Source organism: Eupeodes corollae, chromosome 1 (genome assembly GCF_945859685.1).
Source record: "Eupeodes corollae chromosome 1, idEupCoro1.1, whole genome shotgun sequence".
NCBI classification, from domain to species: domain Eukaryota; kingdom Metazoa; phylum Arthropoda; class Insecta; order Diptera; family Syrphidae; genus Eupeodes; species Eupeodes corollae.
In genome coordinates, this window is record NC_079147.1 from 251,648,870 (window position 1) to 251,671,418 (window position 22,549).

At 32.1% G+C, this 22,549-nt stretch overlaps 1 protein-coding gene across 1 annotated transcript in view; it reads left to right on the top strand.

Annotated features, from left to right (window-relative positions):
- Positions 1-22,549, top strand: part of LOC129942487 (neuropeptide-like 1) — an 89,699-nt gene that overhangs the window by 57,056 nt on the left and 10,094 nt on the right. Inside the window, exons 2-3 of the mRNA XM_056051462.1 lie at positions 17,340-17,438; positions 17,547-18,219. Coding sequence (XP_055907437.1) covers positions 17,340-17,438; positions 17,547-18,219 — 772 coding nt within the window. The remainder of the gene's footprint in view (positions 1-17,339; positions 17,439-17,546; positions 18,220-22,549) is intronic.

Below are 22,549 nucleotides of genomic sequence, written 5' to 3' on the forward strand. Positions count from 1 at the left end.
ATCAAAGAAATTTGATACGCACTGAACCAAATTAAGAATATCATTTTTACTTGGCTAGTAAAAAATCATTCATAAGTTAATGTAACTGTTCATTGAACTTATTGTTATTGTCGTCGATCATTTTAAAAGCTCTTTTTAAGTACTTTTCAAGAGGCTTAAACCCTTGTGTGCTATAGTTAGTTAAATAATTAATTGAATTAGAATTTGCTGATAGGCGACCATATATAAAATAAGCAAGAGATTCGGGGACAAAACTGAGCCCTGAGACAACCCAGTTGCTTAGCTAACCTAGCGTGGACGTCGCCGTCGGCGAGATTATTTTCGCTAGGCCCTCTTCAAGAAAATGATAAATTTCATACCTAACCCAAATTAAAGTGAAACCAGAGTATGAGTAAACGATTTTTATTGCTAATCAAATTATGAAATCAAATTTCACAATTAAAACAATAAAATAGACGAACTATACGACTTATGGCCTCACTAAACTTTTTAAGAACTTCGTGATAACTAATGTTAGCCGCAATTTTAGCTTCAATTGATAAAACTAATAGCTACATTCGGCCATGGAGATAGCGAAGGAAGTATCTTCATGATACTTGGGTGGGCTGGCCAGACTTTCGTCAATAACATCAGACGAACGTTTGGGATTCAGTGTGACGATATTTGGGTGGGTTAAAAATGATCTTACTAATAGATAGTCTTTCTAAAGTCATTGTGCCTCTCAAGTATGTCTTTGTGACGGGAATTGTCAAAGTTGGAGTTCTTCAAAGAGCTCGAAAGGCTGTATGTCACTGTTATTGCCTTCCCAAAGTATCGTACCCAAATCATTAGAGGACAGAAGTTCACTCTGTATTGAATTTCAAAAGATTGAATAGGTTCATCAACATGTTCATTACCGAAAATAGGTTTTTTTCTTGGATTTTCGTTTTTCCTTAAATTTAGACTCAACTTCGAAATTTTCAACAAACAATTGAGCTTGTGCAACACTGTCATAAAATCCTGTATTAAGGAATCCTTGAATCCAGCTGGAAAATTAACGAAAAGTATAAATAACGATTTTTAAGTTGACTTAAGTTGCTTATATTGCTTACACGTAGTAAAATCAAGTACCTCTATTGCTCCTGTTCAGGAATTGAAAAATTTCAATACTATTGACATTTGTTTAAAGCGGTTGATTTAACTGGTTCAATCGAGAAGGAAGAATTTCTTCAATATTCAATTCTGAAATTAATTCATTTTGGATGTCGTACTCAGTCGGATCTTATTTGGACAATAATTTAAATGAATCTATAAAATTGCCACTGAGTCTGCTTTCATTCAAATTAAGGGATTCTCGATAAGTTCTGAATGCCAAATTGTGGGAAACTAGGAAGTTCATTATCAATCATGCTTTCAAACAAATTTTTCCAATACATTCAGACTCAAATCTTTCCAGTCACAACATCCTTCTTTAACCACCTGCGTCTGCAAATTTGAAAAAAGCCTACAGGGAAAGCAATAAACTTTGTCTCGAAAAGTATAGAGTAAATTAACCATTTGCAACACCACCTACACACCGCAACTCCACTGGACACACTAGCATTTATAATATGGGTTTACGACTTTAATTGTTCCAAAACAACTAAAGGTATTGGACGATTCAAATTTCAAATCCAACAAAGGCTAGATAAATTCTCAAAAACCCTACTTTCTCGAAAACGATTTAGAACTTTCTTGCTTTGTTCGGTAAGATGAACCATAAGACCACCAGTGGATTTATTTTTACGAAAGTCATACTGCCAGCCATTAAGAAATTTTCGAGATATTTGCTAAAAAATAGACAAGTAGCGTTGTGACCAAGGAAGACAAAGAATTCGAATTATCGACAATTTTTACTGCCTTTGGTAAATTTTATGTTGCTTTTATGGCTTGATTGATTGTTTTCCGATTTTCCTTAGTTATGATGGCAATAAAGAAACAGAAACTTAGCTTTTTTACCGTAATAATCTCTTTGCAACTTGAATCGAACTAAATGCGTTTTCTTTAGGTCTAAAGCTTCGAACTCGTCATATCCAAAAAAATCAAACTTTTGATCATATCAGCAATGGAGTCAACTTCATTATCAAGCAATCGTAGTGATGATTGAAGCAATTGACGATGGTTGTTGAGTTATAGAAGAATCGTTCATAAGTGAATGTATATGTTCATTGAATACACAAATTTGTTGTTGAATCCATGAATTTGTTTCATTATGTTCATAAATAATGCCAAAAAGGAAACATGCCAATGTATCGATCTAATGAAATGAAATCGCATTGACTTGCAATATGGTTGAAGTTAAATAAACATAATAGAGTTAAATGACTTACAAAATTCGCAACTATTCATATATTTTGTGTGGGGTTTTAGCAGCATTACAGCTGTCTTGAAGAGTAATTTTGAATTTTAAAGGTCAATGTAAGAACGTTTTTTTTTTAATATTTAATGTTTTGAAGTAGTTAAAAAAAGATATTTTAGCACCAATTTTGCAGAAGTAAAATTTAGACACAAACTTTAAGCATCAACTGTAACTACTTTTACTGATGCATTGCACGAATTACCATCTTCCTTACTCATTTCCATTATTAACTTTTACATAACTCTACACATAGTTGAGTTACATGTTGTGTTTTACAAGAATATAAAAATTATATAAAACAAAGGACAAATGTAAAAGAAACCGGGCAACATCTGTTACTCATGGCTCTAGAATTTTATCATCTCAATTATTGAGATGAGTTATAAAAGGACACTCTACTTCTATAAAATAATAATAAAAAAGTGATTTTTCAAGAGATACTCTGATAAATTCTTTTGGAAATATATTTTAAAATCTACAAAAGAGTTTGTCCTGAATTTAATCATTCGCATGGTTAAGTTTTGCCTTTAGGCATCCGGAACAAATCAAATATACTTGTACATATGTTTTAGTACAAGGTATCCTGTCATATTGGTTATGTAGATTTACTTTGATGGATTTATCATGTTATTAATTTTGAAGGACAATGAATTTATATATTCATTAACTTAATGTTATAAATTGAAATAATATATGTATGTATATTGCAGATAAGTAGATATAAGGAGAACTTGCTTGGTTTTTGGCTAAAACCTTTTAATCGGCTTAAATGGTGTAAATTATTGAAGATTGTTTGAATTTTGTATACATTTATGTGAAGAAGTACATAATGTTTTGTCTTTGTTGTTTAAATATTATAAGGTCTTTTTGCGGGAAAACCCACAATAGAAATTATTCCTATAATGCAATTATTTCATTCCGGCTTAACATAAAAATCTCATCCCCTCAAACTTGTGGTATTAGCAGCTTGATGTTAACCTCCAGATATGTTACTTAGAGGCTGGAAAAATTAATCTTGAGTTCTACTAATTACAAAATACTTAAAATTTCCATTATTACATTTTTTTTTAAATTAAGTTGATTTAGAAAAATCTCAAAAAATGTTAAGGTTTTCGACTTGATTTTCAAAGTCAATAGGTAAGGTCATTTCGTTTTTCTACTTAATAACTAAAATATATAGCGCGAAATAAGCCAACAAATTCCTCATCGCATAAGTTTTTAACATTTTACAGAAAGTTATTGTTATCGATCCAATTGGGGAATTGAACATTTTGACACTTACTGAAATTTTAAGGTCCCTTAAATTTGTATAGGGCCTGCCATTTAACTTTTTTTTTCAACTAGTGCTTATTTCGTAACTCTTAGCTCATGTCATGTCTGATTTGACAGATAATTAGATTTATCCTTCCGCTGAACTAACATTGTTGTGTATACGATTGAACGACGCTGAGAACAACGCTTACAGAAGATGATGATTTTTCCAAAAAAAATCAACTTTTCAGATGAAGCTCATTTTGATCTTAGCGGGTATGTAAACAAGCAAAATTGTCGCATTTGGGACACAGAAAACATTGAAAAGCCGATACACCCAAATCAAGTCACTGTTTGGTGCGGATTTCGGTACAGGGCATAATTGGGCCATTTTTCTTCAAAAATGAGCAAGGAGTGGCCAGTATAGTCAATGACGATAGTTTTTAGGCCATGTTAAACGAAATTTTGTTCACAAAACGAAGAACAGGAAATTGGCAATATTTGATTTGAACGACTGGGCGATACTTGCCACTCAGCCGAATCTACACTCGATGTTTTTATAGCATTTTCAAGAAAAAAAAAGTTATTGGGCGGACATTGTACGTATGTGTGTGTGTTCGGGGTACCTTTTTTCTTCACCATATCTCAAGAACCTGATACATCAACTTTCAAGTAAATTTTGTATCACAGATAATAACATCAACATTCTTTTTTTTTCAACGAGTCTCTGAAATATCGTACGTTCGCAGATCAATTTCCACAAAAAAAAAGGTTTTAAAAATGTAGTAACGATGTATCGTACTTTAACGAAATTGTCAATTTTTTTTAATCAGTTTTTTGTGAAATTATTGATTTTGATCATTTTTCTGTTATACATAAAAATCATCATGAGTTTAAAAAATGTAATTACTATAACTTATATTTTTGCTTGGAACCATTCCAAAAACGCTCTCAAGTATATTGCAAGACATTTGATAAATTAAATCAGAGAATTCTTTTTAATAATTTAATTAGAATTAGATTAACTGACCTTTTCATTAAGTAAATCATTATATTAAAAAAAAACGATATTGCAGCGTCATGTTTAGGAGTAAACCTTCATGCTAGTTTAAAGTAAATTCTGGTGTACCTCAAGGGAGTCCTCTTGGTCCATTGCTGTTTATTTTACTAATGAATTGTTTGCCTTCCGTTTTAAATAATTCTATATCGCTAAGGAATTATCAATAATTTTAAAGAGCTACAAGTAGATCTATATCAATTTTTGGAACGGTGTAGTAAAAATTGTTTGTTTTTAAATATTAACAAAATTAATAAAATGTGTTTTACAAGCAAACGTAATAAATTAAATTATGACCTTGTGTTGAATTCGTCAATCTTTTGAAACGAGAACCTTAGTATTTCTGACCTTATTGTTGTAAAGGGTGATTTTTTTGAGGTTAGGATTTTCATGCATTAGTATTTGACAGATCACGCGGCATTTCAGACATGGTGTCAAAGAGAAAGATGATCAGTATGCTTTGACATTTCATCATGAATAGACTTACTAACGAGCAACGCTTGCAAATCATTGAATTTTATTACCAAAATCAGTGTTCGGTTCGAAATTTGTTTCGCGCTTTACGTCCGATTTATGGTCTACATAATCGACCAAGTGAGCAAACAATTAATGCGATTGTGACCAAGTTTCGCACTCAGTTTACTTTATTGGACATTAAACCAACCACACGAATGCGTACAGTGCGTACAGAAGAGAATATTGCGTCTGTTTCTGAGAGTGTTGCTGAAGACCGTGAAATGTCGATTCGTCGCCGTTCGCAGCAATTGGGTTTGTGTTATTCGACCACATGGAAGATTTTACGCAAAGATCTTGGTGTAAAACCGTATAAAATACAGCTCGTGCAAGAACTGAAGCCGAACGATCTGCCACAACGTCGAATTTTCAGTGAATGGGCCCTAGAAAAGTTGGCAGAAAATCCGCTTTTTTATCGACAAATTTTGTTCAGCGATGAGGCTCATTTCTGGTTGAATGGCTACGTAAATAAGCAAAATTGCCGCATTTGCAGTGAAGAGCAACCAGAAGCCGTTCAAGAACTGCCCATGCATCCCGAAAAATGCACTGTTTGGTGTGGTTTGTACGCTGGTGAAATCATTGGACCGTATTTTTTCAAAGATGCTGTTGGACGCAACGTTACGGTGAATGGCGATCGCTATCGTTCAATAATAACAAACTTTTTGTTGCCAAAAATGGAAGAACTGAACTTGGTTGACATATGGTTTCAACAAGATGGCGCTACATGCCACACAGCTCGCGAGTCTATGGCCATTTTGAGGGAAAACTTCGGAGAACAATTCATCTCAAGGAATGGACCGGTAAGTTGGCCACCAAGATCATGCGATTTGACGCCTTTAGACTATTTTTTGTGGGGCTACGTCAAGTCTAAAGTCTACACAAATAAGCCAGCAACTATTCCAGCTTTGGAAGACAACATTTCCGAAGAAATTCGGGCTATTCCGGCCGAAATGCTCGAAAAAGTTACCCAAAATTGGACTTTCCGAATGGACCACCTAAGACGCAGCCGCGGTCAACATTTAAATGAAATTATCTTCAAAAAGTAAATGTCATGGACCAATCTAACGTTTCAAATAAAGAATCGATGAGATTTTGCAAATTTTATGCGTTTTTTTTTTCTAAAAAAAAGTTCTCAAGCTCTTAAAAAATCACCGTTTAGTTTAAAATCTATCAAAGGAGTTGTATCAGGATTTTATTTACTAAAAACTTTGTAATATACTCGTATTGATTTGTTACAAACTTGAAAAAAATTAAAAATACATTTTGATTGTAATTCTTTTGTACTGATTTTTGCTTTACAAGAACTTTAAGAAAATTTTGATCAATTATGTTCAAAGTCCTAAGTCTACAAATCCCAAATGGTTATATTTCAGTTTCGACGTTTCCCCCTTCGTTCGTAAATAATAATTTCATTGTAATGAGACGATGTTCTTCTACCATTCCCCTTAAATAGTTTAGAATAATGTAATATGGAGAAAAACGTTAGCCACAGGAACGCGTGGCCGGGTCTGCTAGTTTATTAATTAAAAAAAATGCTATACAAAATTTTGGTTTTGTCAAAAGAGGTCCATAAGGTATTAAAATTGTGTATATGTGTTTTTTCAGACCAATTTTTGAATACGCTCCTGTTGTATAGGTTCCATACTTTTCATTTAATTTGGATTGAATAGAAAGTAATGAACGTAGAATTTTAAGATTTGTTCTTCATTTGTTTCCCCTGAACTTTTATTACCTCTATACACTCAAAGGCATTTCTTGATAAATCTCTTTCTTCATTCATTGTCGGTTGTATTTCAATGTTGGTTAAGAAGAAATTTAAACTTTAGTATTCGAAATTATGTTAGTTTTAGTTAAGATTAAACTAAACATCGTAAACTTAACGTTTACATTTAACGTATTTAATAAATATACTTAAGCTATTTAAAAACAAATTGAAAAATTTGGTTGACTGCAAACATCCTTCGAACCCAAAACACTTAGAACTTAAATTTTATTTTGTATATTTAAAATAAAACTAACAGCTTTTAAAAATAAATTAAAATAACTAAAAAATAAATATTTGTCACCTCAAAAATGTTGGGGACACAAAATTACATACATATATTACTTCAAAGATAATTGTATACATCGAAAAATAACGTTTTTGACATTCCATAAAATGTTTCTATTGTACCGTATCATCATTTGTATTTCCTTTTTAAACATTAATATTTTATCAAATTTGTTAAAAGTTCAGTCTAACTATTAATCCAATCAAAGCATTTTATCAGAAGCCATTTATTTTAAATTGACATCGCACAATAATTCAACTTAATTTATCATAGTACAATATCGATGGTAAACATTTACTTAATAGGACTAGATCCAATTTGGGATAGAGCTTCAACAAGAATTGAATTATGTTTACCTATTCCATGACCAAAACAATAAATTCTGTGCCTTTTTCATTTGAATTCAAAATAAACTATAAATTCAAAAAAGTATAATTTATATCAAATTCATTGTCATCATTCAATGTCAAATCATCACCAGCGCAATGTCCAATGTACAATTTACATAAATATACATATTTCAAATCATTTTCAAAACTTGATTTGATTTATATTCGAAAAGAACAAACAAAAAACGACAGCAATAAATGATGTTAAATTGAATTTGGTTTGGCATTCGCAGGACTTTCATAGAGTTTCTTCATAAACTACAAGGACTTTACGAAGCACATGTACCTACACTTGTTCAGTAAATCTATTTGAGTGTCTCAGATGTCCTGTCAAATGAATAACAACAAAATGTCTCAAAAGAACAATATACTCGTACTCTCTAAACACGACATGCTGTTCTTTTTCTTAAGGAATTTCATTTCTTTGGAACTTAAGATATTTTACGAATTTTTCGTCAAAGCACCCTGGAGCTATCTATGGTGATCGCTATGGGTTCTTTTTTATTTCTCTAGAAACAAGTAAGTGATGGAAGGTACTTTATTTTTCGTTTTCTTAAATAAATGATGGAATGAAATAGAACTCTTCCATACAGAATTAATTTCACATTTTTGGAATATACTGAAAGATATATTTATATGCATTAGAGGAGGGTTTTCTTTTTGCTTTTGATTTTTATTTGGTTCGACCAAGACCACTTTTACTTTAGACGGTGCTACAGCGTGCGGTGGTCCTTGTCCGCAAGTAATAGATTCCACCACCTTGATCTCTAGCTGGCTGTCTCAAGTTTTAAATACCAAGTTGGCGTGTATCGTTCTTGACTTGGTCTCTTTTTAAACCGGGGATTAGATCTTCCACTGCTTCTTGTTTCCTCTGGATTGGACTTTTAAACCTCATGAGCTTATATGAAGCTTCGATATTTATTCGCTTAACGTGTCCTTGCCATCTAAAGTGTTGAATACGCAATTTGTTGACCAGTGGAAAGTTTCTGTATTGCTCGTAAAGTTCATGGTTGTATCGTCTCCGCCAGGTGTTATTTTTCCAGTTGTCACAAATTGGGCCATGTATCGTTCGTATAACCTTCCAAACAAAGATAACAAGATATGCTTTATCGGCCTGAGAGAAGGCCATGCTTCTGAACCATGCTACAAGACCGTGTTGGTGAGGGTTTAGTTATTCGTCTTATTTCTAAATTGCTTAATTAGTTCTTCAATTTTGGTTTAGCGAGCGTTCTCCAAAGCCATTCACTGATAGGGAATATCAATTTGGTAGGAAAATAAAAATTCGACAAGCACACAGTATGGCTTGCCCTTGTTAATACTGTCATAGTCAGCATTTAAATCGATAAAAAGGTGATGTGTATCGATGTTTTATTCTATGAGTCTTTCCAAGGATTCAGCGTTAAGTGAGTATTTAGTCGATGGTAGATTTTCCAGGCCTTAAGCCAAACTGGTAAGTGCCAATCAATTCATCAGGAAATAGCTTCGAACGTTCACGTCATACATTTAACAATATTTGTATGTTTTTTTAAAGACTATAATATCTCTGTAGTGCTTAAGTTCGGGCATTACTTCGACCTAATTATCTAAGTTGTTGTATACTCATTACCAACTTACAAATCATTTCAGTTGTTCTTAAAAGGTTAATCATGTAGCCCATCATTACCAGTAGCTTTGTTCGACTTCAGCCTCTTGATAGTTTTCTTTGTCTCATTTAAGTCTGATGGGTGGAACTCCTCATTAGACCTTATGTCGTGTAAGCTATACTTTCCAAATGACTTACCAATTTTGGAATTAAAATCTCCCAGAAGTATCTTTACATCGTAAGCTTTGGCAAAGAGCTGTACAATTCTTCCTTGGTAGAGTCACCCTTCTCTTCTTTTCGCGCTGATTAGGTTCAAGCTATGAAACCTTGGCTCTCATCAAATGCTATCGATAGCTATGCTTAACGTTATGATGTAACTATCTTCTAAACGATATCGAGTTGAGCTTTTACTTCACGTAAATAAAATAGTTGTCATTTTTAGGTAACGCCTACCCAATACAGCTATCGTTGTGTTTCTTAAATTTTATTTGTATCTTATAAGACTTCGAGTACAATGAAAAACAAAAGTTAATAAAAAGTATGTAAGATTGTTTTAAAAAGTCGTATTATTGACAAAATCTACCGTTCGAGTGATACACTTGATTATTTTGCAGGAATTTCAAGGAGTCTTCAAGGATTTTCTTAAATTTATCACTTTCTTTTAGATTCATAAAATGTGGTGTTCCAAAACAATGTAAACTACTTCCGGCCACTGCAGTACGAAGAGAAATAATTTGAATTAATTTCTCTTTCCTATCTGCAATTAAGACTTCTTCAATGACAGCAAGTTGATATTGTACATTCTTATTCGTATTATGTCTAAACCTTTTAAATTAATTTTTCATTTTTAAAGTTATGCATTAATTTACCCCTTATGATACTACTTACTTTTATCCTCGCTGCTGTTACGGTCTTTGTTGGAAGTCAGTCAGCCAGTTGGAATATATCCTTTTGCTAATGGTGTAACAGATCTTAAATATTTATTTAGTATTATGTCAGAAATAAAATAACACATTATAATAGTACAAAGTAAGGTCTGTTTTGTGGCTTGATATTTCTGAAAAATATTCACAATTTATAAAACTCGAAAATTATAATTTTAATTTATCAAACAAGTTCGTTAATTAAGCGTGTGTCAATATAATTCAGCAAAAACGATAGCTGACAAGAGAGCAGTAGTGCTACGTAATGCAAACTCCTGACGATATCGTTCTCAGCTGTCGCTTAGAAAATTATCGTCAGAAAAGTTACATGATGGCCTTTCGCTGACATTCCATAAGCTTAAAACCTTTTGCCTAGTGTTTTCTCTAACAGCAAATCCACATCCAAAAAAACGTTTCTTTCCATCGACTAAACAAATATCATCCTGTTATCTCTCTATGTCTTCATAATTTGCTGGAGGGCTGCTACATAAGCTTCGATTTTGGGCTGGGTATGGCCAGCTGAGTGTACACAATCCATTTACATAAACTTATGTCGTTGTCAATTTTTCTTTAGCGGGAGGGGAGGATCGTCAACAACATAAGTCAATCATAAGACAATCATGTTGTCCTTTCATGGTCAGCTTGTGAAGTTTGCGCTTCGAAACCAATATCTATTCTTTTTCTCCAACTTTCTAAGAACTTACATCAGGTGTCACAGCTCTGCATCTGATAAGTCTCATGATCGTCAATTTTGCATCGCTCGTGCTAAGACATACTTCAGCTTCTTTTCTTAAAATTCTTGATTCGGAATAAACAATTTCCCAAATTCTGAAGAGCTATGAACTGGCATATCCCCATACTATATTTTGTACCATTTTTAAGGAATATTTCAGTTCAAAATCAATTTGTACAACCTTTTTCGTAATATAAAATTTCAAGATGTAATACCATATTAGTAGTACAGTGCGCAGGACTGTCATGCTAGAGGTCTTGGGTTCAATCCATGCCGTCACTGCCTCTTGCGCGGAATTGACAAATCCTCCAAGAGTTGTTCTTGTCATGAAAAGTTCTTTCTTAAATAAGGCGTTCGTTTGCGGCATCCTCTCCATCCCTGGAATGACTCGCACATAGGAATGGTTGAGATAGTTTTTGAAGCTATTGCGGCACATGTTAGTATAACTTTTTTGTAAAATTCATATCCTTTAAAACTGATATCATTGCTGTCTTGTGAGACATGGAGAACGAATATCATTTCCAAATGTATGGATGTACGAACGCGCAGAAATCTTTTTGAAAACGATAATTTTAGACTTTATGAACCTCGAAAAGTCGAAAAATAACAACATTTTTAATTCCACAAATCGAATTATCAATGGGAGTCTAATGAACAAAATATCAGTGGTAATTACCATTGATTTTAAAATACAAAAAATGATTCACCACTGCACATTTTAGATATACCTATAAAAGTCACAAACAGTGGGCATAGCGTTTGTATATTTTTTAAATCAATTAGTATAACTCATTGGATGTACTCGAAAGCTAATTAATAACAAAATAAATCAGCTTAAAAATTAAACATAATATATTGAACAAGTTCATAAATATGTTCTTTATTTTCTAACAAATCAAACAGAATAAAAAATTCACTTTGTTTTGAAATATGATGTGAAATTTACTATACAGGTGGTTTCTAAAATTAATTATGTAAATAGAAAATCAATTGATTTTAAATTAATGGGAGTATTATTATTTTAAATGTGTTTTTCATGTTAGTTTAATTAATTAGTCCAACGTGATTTTTATTGACACATCTCATTGAAATAAAACCACAAACAAATTAAAAACAACAAAACTTTTAAATTCAAAATCAATATAAATTAATATGTGCTATGGGTGGTAGGTTCCTAAAAGCTGAAGCGCGTTTTTAAAAGACTACAAAAGTTTGTTTGTTTCCAACGATAAAACTTAAAGTGTAGTTTTTGATTCTTAAAACGTGGCGGATTTGAAAAAAAAAATAAGAACAGCGAAATGAGAAAACTTTTAAAAGTTTTATCCATGCTTTAGCTCAAGTGATTAAAGTCACGACAGTTTATATTTATAGCAGTTTGAATTTATGGAAGTTTTGTTTATGTTTATAGATAATTGAAAATCAGTTTTTCCCAGCTTAAATTAAATTTTCTTTTGTACAAGTATAATAGGAATAGTGTGGAATGATTTATGAGTTAACACATTTCTGAGTTAATTTTTGCAGAAAACTATTAAAAGTTTTCAATTTTGTATAACATCAACAGAAGTTAAGTTATTTAAGACTTTAAGAGACATGTTGAAGGAAAGTTCGTCTATTAGTTCACATATATAACAAATAACATTTTATTTGTTGTGCAAACAACTTTTACTTTTAATCTTTTATTTGTGTTATGGACAACAGAGATGACAAGGTCCTTAACGTTTAATTCAAAGAAGAGTCTGAAGAAAAAATGAATATGACAAGAGAAAAGGATTTGTCAATTTTTTCTTAAGAACCATCATATCTTACGAACAAAAAATGAATGGATGTGTTGATACTTAGGCCTCTTGGGAGATCATCCTACGCACTTTACCATTATGTGATAGGCTTCTAGGATAAAAGTATGTTATAAAGGTATCTGGGTGATACCAAGAACTGGGTCTTAGGCGATAAACAACTTCAGATTTTATGATATTTCTATGAATGGTAAAAGGGAATCTGAGCCTTAATGGTTTGCTTGAATTTACTTAAATTTAAATTCTTCCTCAGTTTTGTATTCTAGAGAATTTCAAGAAATGGCCCACACATACTTTCTACTTTTTTGCCTAATTTAGTTTTAAGCCTTTCAGGTAAAATATTATTTATTTTAAAGTCCCATAGGAAGTTTTTTTAATTAGTCTGGTTTGTGGAATTTAAATTTTTGACATTTTTCTTCGAGGAGACGCAATGATAATGACTTCAAATAAATTTTGTTTTACAGATAAGAACATCGAAATATGCAGAAAGGACATTCATAAAATTAAGTGAATAATTTGAGGAACCCACTTCATAGCTAAATGATATATTATACATTTTGTTTTGATGTGACACAAAATCGGTAGACTTTCAAAAGAACGTTTTTGACCTATTTAGAGAAACGAAAGTGACAGTTTTCTTAGAACAAGTACAACACTTTAAATATAAATACTACTAAAAGTTGTTGAAAATTTATTTTTAAACCGTATATTTTTGCAATAATTAAAAATATTGGCTTCAAAATAGTTCAATCCTTTATAACTGTTTCAAAAATTTAGTAAGAAATTTATAAAGATTGACGATTAAATATACATTTTTTAGAAACTTGAAAGAAAATTGATTATAGCCTAATTTCACAAAAATAGATAGAAAAATAAAACTTATTTTATCTTATGCTAAATGTGGCTCTTAACTATTTAGTTATTTTTTAGAAAGTCATACTGTCAACGTCTTTAGAAAGTTTTAAGTGCAAAAGTTAAGTAACTTCACAGCCCTTTTTGAAGCCCAAAATTAAAACAATGTTTTGACAATTTCTCTTGCTATTTGGTATCTGTCTAAATTTTATACATAAACTTTGACAATAAATAAATACGTAATATGCAATTTGTTTAAAGTATTTTTACCACTTTTTCGGAAAATTGCAGCATTATTTTTTCCACTAAGCGTTCATAACGATATTTCAAAGGACTTACGACATCAGTTACACTTCTTTCCTCTTCAAAATTACTTCAAGATTCAATTGAATTGAAGTAGGTCAATAACGACGACCATCATTGTCGCTGAATTCAAGCTAAGTCGATACGTTTGAATAACGTTGCAAGTTCAAAATAATATAAGGACATTGTTTATTATCAAACAATCCATTATCAAATTATGACAATTTAAATGACAGCTGAGCTTGACAGTGCCAAGAGCCATTGCTATACTATCATGGTTAGGTAAGGTTAGGTTAAAGTGGCTATCTGTGATGGAGTAGGACACACTAAAGCCAGTTTAATAGCTCATTGTGGTACCACATGAATCTTGAAGCTTTCTTCTAAGATCAATAAAACCAGTTTGACTCCCTTACGAAACGTGAGAAGCTGATTATGCTTATATGATTTAAATCGTTATAAAAGATTTCTCCTAGGTAATTCTTCAGAGAAGGTAAAGAACTATTTCCTCCTATTCCTCGTCAATACAGCTTCTGCAAAACAGTGGACAGTGCCTGTTAATGACACCTATTAACGAGCTTACGAGTATATGCTATCTGTTAAGAGACAGCAAGAACCTTGATTACGTTAAATCTAGTGTAGGCTAGATATTTTTTGTGACCTGACCTTCATAGCGTTCTGCATTAGCAATAGCTTACATGTAGCGATGCCAGTACTTCGAAAACACTGTACAATGGGTTGTACTGTACCGTTCCTGGTGAGTTCATCTGCCTTACAGTTACCTGGAATGTGTCTATGGCCCGGCACCCAGCAAAGGTGAATATTAAACTGTTGTGCCATCTCCATTAGAGATGATTGACAGTTATGGACTGTTATAGAGTTTGTAGAGACAGAGTCCAGAGATTTGATAGCGGCCGATGTTGATATCACGGTTTTCTTTAAGCCAGGACAAGACTTATTTTATCGCCAAAAGTTACGCTAGAATTATTACGAAGGCGGAATGATATATTCAATTCGAGTCTATCAGAGTGCACACCTTTACCAACCCCTTCCTTTGTTTTTGGTTCATCTGTATAAAAGTGGGCTGATCGTCTTCAACAATTGCCCTTTCGTCCCAGAAAGATCTGGAAGGTATAGAAATCTGGAAATTTCTGTCGAATTGCATTTGGGGGATGGTGTTATCTGTGTGCTTTGAATTACGGAGTGGTCAATTTTGTTGTTAATATACTGCGACGAAGACCTCTTTCACACGAAACGGTTTCGTTAAAAACCGTACGGACTTTGTTTTCACTTATAACGTATTTTTCGCGTGAATCGTTTACGTTTGGTTATATTTTAGATAGTTTTCCTTAGTTCAAGTGACCACAAAAACGGACGGCAGACGAATTAAAATCGTCTTTTGTGAATGCGTTCGGGTAGTCACGTACGCCACTGATAAGACGGTGCCGGCACGGTCCGTACGGAAAAACCTAGTCTCCGTCCAGTATGAAAGCTTTAGTTAATTTTATTAGTTTACTATTAATGACTAATGGATACAAACCGTACGGTTTTTTTCCGTACGGAGAAAATTGTCATGTGTGAAAGAGCTGAAAGCCTTGATGCAAATAAAAAAGCTTGCAGATATTTTTTTGCTAAATATATCGAGAGGTGCTATGTAGAGTAGGGTGTCCAGTATTGTTGAAGGGATCGTGCGAAGCGATCTGCTTATACATAGGCAAGCTGAACGTCGGACTTTACATCGTACATTAAAATCTGCCTGATTACCGATGTGTAAGCCAATGCGTGATTCGGTGTTGTAAGCCCCATTCAATATCAATAGCTTACTAATTCCGTATTCCGCCCAAAGTATTAGTCTATCTAAGGCATTTTGTAAGAGCTCTTTTAAGGTGTTAAGATGGTTTCCTAAAACCGCTATAGCAACGTCATTCTCATAGGCAATCACTCTAAAACCCTCCGCATCCAGACTATTTAGGATTTCATTCAATACGAGTTTCCAAAAGAGAGGGGACAAAACACCACCATGTGGTGTCTCCCTACTAACAAATCTGCTGGCAGAAGGGTTGCCAAGTTTTGAGTTAATTATTCTGCTAGTCAGCATTAAATGAATTAAATCCCCAAGCAAACTCTCTACTTTAAGAGATGTTTGTGGAGGTTGTGCACGTTGTTAAAAGTACCTTCGATGTCAAGGAAAGCAACCATAGTGAACTCTCTATAATGGAGGGAGTATTCGATGGTGCGACCTATTTACCATGTTGAGACGTAGTAGGCAGAAGTCTTGTATTAATACTTTCAATGGATATCAATCAATCTTTCTAAGCCCTTAAGAAGGAATGATGATAGACTTATAGGTCATAAATCATTAGAATTGGCTTGCGAGCATTTACCTACTTTGGGTATAAAACAACTTTAACTTCTCTCCATGCCGAGAAATGTATGGTCCAGATATAGACAGCTGTTTAAAATTGCCTAAAGGATTGTTGCAATTATGTCTGAAGATTTTTGTAGTTCGGCTAGTGTTATCCCATCTGGTCCAGCAGATTTACCATTATGAAACCACGAAATGAATGACCTTTTTTTCGGTCTTTAACGGTCTAAAATGACTAATCTAAACTACAGTTTTAACAAAATGAAGTTGATAGCATTTTAAATTTTTTAAATAGTAGAAATATGTTTAACTTTATAAGGTATTTTTCAAGATTTATGAGTCCTATTTCAGTCCTAATAGAGACAATTATTCTCCAACATCTTAAAAAACAAGTTTCTTTAATAGAGCTGAAGAAACTAAGTTAGAAATTTAAGCAATAACGATTTCTGTAAAATGTAGTAACTTGACTTCATTCAATTGCTTCCTCAAACTTCAGTTTTAGAGAAAACAAAATAAATCAAATCCCTATTTGCCTTTTCTACAAAACATTTAGTTTCTCCTTCAAATAGATTTTATTACGCCCAATAAGTTCAAGGCATCGCCGGATAATCTAAAATAAATTAATTGTTTTAATATCTTTGCATCTTTGTTGAGCATAAAAGTCAAATAAATAAAACACATGCCCGAGCATTGAATAATAATAATCAATCTTCTCTCAGAAATATCACCCTGAAACACACATCACATTTTTTACAAGTCTTATATTATGCCCTGACGCACATCTTATGTGATGATGAGCATCCACATAGCAACAGTTTATGTGACATACTATGTGCGTATAAAACATTGACATCCCCCAATACTTCGTAAGTCCTTATCGTCTTCTCACATATAAACAGAACATAAATCAAACGAGAATATTTACTGGCTTTGACAACTTATGTGTACTGATTTAACAAAAAACGTGTAATCTCCACCGAACAAGTCGTAAAAACCATCATCAACCCCAAGTCCATAAACATATAACTTATCCCCCTCTCCGATCCTTAAACAAAAACACACAAAAAACCAAAGCAAATAACATTTTTTCCTTTTCATTTTCATAGCTGTCCTGAGTCCAATCGATAAATCCACTTTTTTCTGTTTTTTAAAGGTTCAACCACAAAATACTGACGATGGCACCATATCTCCATGCGAACTGGAATCGATAATCAATCAGTTGACAAATCCCAGTCCCGAATATCAATTACACGTAAGTACACCGCAAACAATTGGCTAAATGGACTTGGTTAAAAGAGTCAGCTTTGTTCGTGGGTTTTTCTTTCTTCTTTGTTCTCCTCTAAACAATCTACGTCAATAGGTCTCTGCCCTACGAAGCCAATTGAAGAACCTCATTAAGAGCAGCCAGACCCCGACAACTAATCAACTGAACCTCGACGACTACGACTTTACGGAGGATGACAAACGTTCCATTGCATCGTTGGCCTCAGTTGGACAAGGCTACATGAATCGTCCCTACATGCCGAAGCGTGGTCTGGCAACCTTGGCCAAGAACGGACAACTCCCGACTCCCGAACCCGACGAATCAGACCACCAGAACAATCGATGGCAGAACAAAAGGTACCTCGGATCATTGGTTCGCGGTGGTGGAGTCCGATACAATGGCAAACGTAATATCGGTGCTCTGGCTAGGGACTATCAGCTTCCATCGAATGGCAAACGGAATCTTGCCACAATGGCACGATTGGGATTACTTTCACCTGGAAACATGGCTTACAACCCAAAGCGTAATTTAGCCTCTTTGGCCAGGTATAATTCTGGGTTTCGTGGTGGTGCGGCCGAGAAGCGAAATCTTGGAGCTCTAAAGGGATCCCCAGTACATGGCAACCACCAAAAGAAGGACACCACCGAACAGCAGGAAGCCCTTGCCGATTTGATTCAACGCGACATAATGGACTACGCCGAACAACCAAATGAATTGTATCCCTCTTATGATGATTACTCAGTCGATAACATGGAAAAACGTTTTTTAGGTAAGTCGATGGATTATGACCTTTTTTTGAAGTTAGCACCATTTTGTTTGTTCCTAGTTTTAAGAAAAGACTTTTTTTGGACTTTATTCAAACTGTAATCAAAAAGGTCATCCAAAATCTATACTTAAATGCACTCTGGAATATTTTTGATTACTTAACGTTTAGTAGCCTGCACGAAATTATAAATTGTGAAAAAATACGTATACGCCCAAGTGAACCAATATTGTTGCACTGTCGTTCGTAAGTGGGTAGTCGTAAATTATGTTATATATTGGGTTCATACTAAAGAGAAAATGTGTACATTTGATAGGGATATAAAACTGCATCAGAACGTAAGCCTTTTGCAAGGATCCCGAAAATAATTATGACCCCAACATTTCTTCGGATGTAGAAAATAAAATTCTTTGAAACTTTTTGGAGGGATTTGGTTTTAATAAAATTTGCTGGCCTTCAAAAATATTCCATATCTATTATAAGTTTTGAGGTTTTTATTCATAAAGACTCTTTTTCGAAATTTTGGAAAAATTTTCCCAAATTGTAAGATTTCACATTTCTCACATACATTTATAGAAACGCTAAACCATTTATGAAAAACAAAAAAAAGCAAAACAGCTTGAAAGTTATTTTAATTTTTGTAACAAATGTTTTCTCTGAACAGTGCTACAACATTAAGTTTTTGGAATATGTTACAAAAATATAAAAATCATATTGAAAACGATTATATCTTAAATTTGAGAAGTTGGTTTCTTTGGATTTGAAATCAGCACTGAAAATTTTTTCCAAAACGTTAAATTTAAGGTTTAAAACAATTTATTTATGAATCAATAAAGTTGTAATAATAATAATAAAAAAAGATTTAAAACAAATTCATATAGATTCAAAGAAGGGCTCGTAACTTATTCAACTAAGAAAAGTACTTAGATGGTTTAAGCTGTATTTAGCTAAAAGATATAAATCTGTTCTTATCAAAATCTTTATACAATTTAGGTTGTTTTATGGAATGTGCTGTTTTTTACCTTAACCCTAAAAAAAACGTTTTTGGTTGTTTGATGAGATGGAAAATTGTTAGGGCGAGATTCGAATTCAAGACAATTTAATACTTCAAAAAAGTATTATTTTGGTTGTGTTACGGAAAAAAAGTAACTTTGTCTACCAGTGTAATTTGCAAAGTGTTCTACTAGCTTAAATTTAGAAATTATTAAACGTTTTTGAGTCATACAAATTTTTGAATAATAAACAAAACAAAATTACACCTAAACAAAACCGCCGAACCCTACTCAGTAAATTTTCAAAAAATAAAAAAATATGCTTCGAAATTATTTTAAGCACCTGGAATTTTATGGTCATCTCGTTAAATTCCCTTAGCAAGTTATTGTAAACTGTTCGATTCATCAAATTGAAAATATTGACATTTCTTGTCGTTTCAAGGACACTAGATTCTAAAAAAATATTTTTAGTGAGATGTCTGTGCGTGCGTGTGTACGTACGTTCATACGTCCGTGCGTTCACGAAGCTTTTTTCATCGTCCACAGCTCAAGAACCAGTAAAGATATCGACTTCAAATAAATTTTGTTATACAGATAATAATGCAGGAAGATGTAGAAGGGACTCTCAACATAATTGCGAGGAGGTTTTTTTTCCAAAGCAACTTAAAAAAAGGTGATTGTAACGCGATACCAAACTATTAAATTTTTATAAAAATATTCAATTAACGCTTTTTCTATAAATCAAAAAAACTGATAAAAATTATTGTCACCTTGAATATTTTTATGAAGATAAAATAATTTTATCTCGAAAATATTTTTTTGCAACGAAGAATAACGTTTTTGACATCTGGTTAAATTTTGAGAAAAATAAAATTTACAGTTTTTTGTACACAAAATAAAAACCTTAAAAGAATTACTTAAAGTTGGTAAAAAATTGATTTTCGAATCTAATATCTTTTCAAAAAGTTAAGATATTGGCTTTAAACTTATTTTATCTTTTAAAAAATATTGTTGTCAACATTCTGTTTAATTTTTGAGTAAAATGCAACTAAAATTGGTTAAAAATGTTTTTTTCGACTAAAAATCTTGTTAGCAAAGACAGATTTTTAATTCAAATCATTATATGTAAAATATTGTTGGTAATTTTTAAAAATAATTCAACTGACAAATATTTTAACAAAAGATGAAAACCTAAAAATTTTTAAGCAAGACAAATTGACAGACGGGATGGGAAGTTATCAGTGTGGGTCGCATCCAAGCCTCTTTTTTAGCTTGTATTCCAATTTTTTTGATTTTCAAACAATTGACATTTTAAATCAATTTTTATAACTTTTACTTTCTTTTGATAGGAAGTTAATTATTATCAATTGACATTGAATAAGCTAAAGTCCAAAAAACTTGATAAATCTGCGTTTCAAGAATACGATTGCGCAGACAAATTTCGCAGTTAAAAATATTTGACCAATGTGAAATGTCAAAATCTTGCTTATTGTGTTTTAATCTGCACAAAAACTTAAAATTTGTCAAGTTATAAACGATTTTTAGTAATCCGAGATTTTTGAGGTTTTCAAGTTAACATAGGTAGTCAGATTTGTCGATTTGAAAATATTGACATTTAATGACATTAAAATGTCCCTAGAATCTTAACCGAAAGTTTTTAGAAAGATGTGCTGAGTGTTCGTTGTTCCGTATATCAATTAAATTGGTTATTAATTGGACGGTTGTCCATTTTGTGGTTTCAAAAGTAAACGTAAATAAAACACATATCAATTATTTGTGTTCATGATATTACTTTTTAGGATTCTTTTGAGGTAATTTTATTTATTTATTTATTTATCAAGCAGATTAATATAATATAATTAACAAATAAAGTATAATCTTACAAACTACAAACACAAGGTTTTTAACTTAAGCAATAAAGAAGTGAAATAGAAAAAAGAGGCTGGGATGCAACCCACACTGATAATTTCCCATCCCGTCTGTCGATTTGACTTTCTTAAAAGTTTGTCTATATGTATTTTTACCAAATTTGCGCACTAGTTTTTGTAGATTTTATTTTTTATGAAAAAAACGGACTGGACTGTTGGATTTTTATATAAAAATTACTGAATATTGAAAACAATATTTTCTCTGAAATAAAATAAGTTTGAAGCCAATATTTTTAATTTTTGAAAAGCTATTTGAGCCGAAAGTAAATTTTTACCAAGTTTTAGTTTTGTTTTTTTTTAGAGTTTTATTTTTTGTAAAAAAACTGTCAATTCGAATCTTTTAAAAATTTTACCAAATGTTGAAAACAATATTTCTTATAAGATAAAATTAGTTTGAAGCCAATATTTAAAATTTTCGAAGAGATATTTGAGTAAAAAATCAATTTTTACCAACTTTTATACATTTTTTTTTCAGGTTTTTATTTTTTGTAAAAAAACTGTCAATTCGATTTTTCTCAAAATTTGTCTTAATGTTGAAAACAATATTTCTTATAAGAAAAAATTAGTTAGAACCTATTATATCAAAGTTTTTAAAAGATATTTGAGTTAATTTTTTTTTCGGTTTTTAATTTTTTTTACAAAAACTGTCAAATCGATTTTTTTCAAACTTTAAATGAATGTTGACAACAAAATTTTTTGAAAGATAAAAGTAAATTAAAGTCAATATCTCAAAGTTTTGAAAAGATATTTGAGTCGAAAATCAATTTTTACCAACTTTTATAAATTTTTTTTTTAGGTTTTTATTTTTTGTAAAAAAAACTGTCAATTAGATTTTTCTCAAATTTTATCAGATGTCAAAAACATTATTCTTCGTTGCACAAAATTGTTTTAGAGATGAAATCATATTTCCATCGTAAAATTTTGGAGATGACAATTTTTTTTTTCAGTTTTATTGATTTATAAAAAAAAACCGTTATATTGATTTTTTTCAAACCTGTTACCTTATACCTGTTTGGTATCACGTTATAATATATTATATAAAATTTAATTCAAGTCTCTAGCGTTTTTGGTTCGTAAGATATTTAAGGTTAACCAAAATTTTCACCTTTTTTCAAACTGCTATGGTAAAAAAACCACCCACGCAATTTTCTTGAGAGCCGTTTCTGCATCTTTCTGCCTTATTATCTGTATAATAAAATTTATTTGAAGTCGATATCTCTTCTGGTTCTTGAGCTATGGACGACGAAAAAAAACGTCGCGAACGTACGGACGTACGGGCGTACAAACGTACGTACACACGCACGCACAGACATCTTTCTAAAAATGTCAAAATTTTCAATTTGACAAATCGGACCCATTACAATAACTTCCTATGGGAAGTTAATAAGTATATCTAATTATGTAAGGCTAAAACTT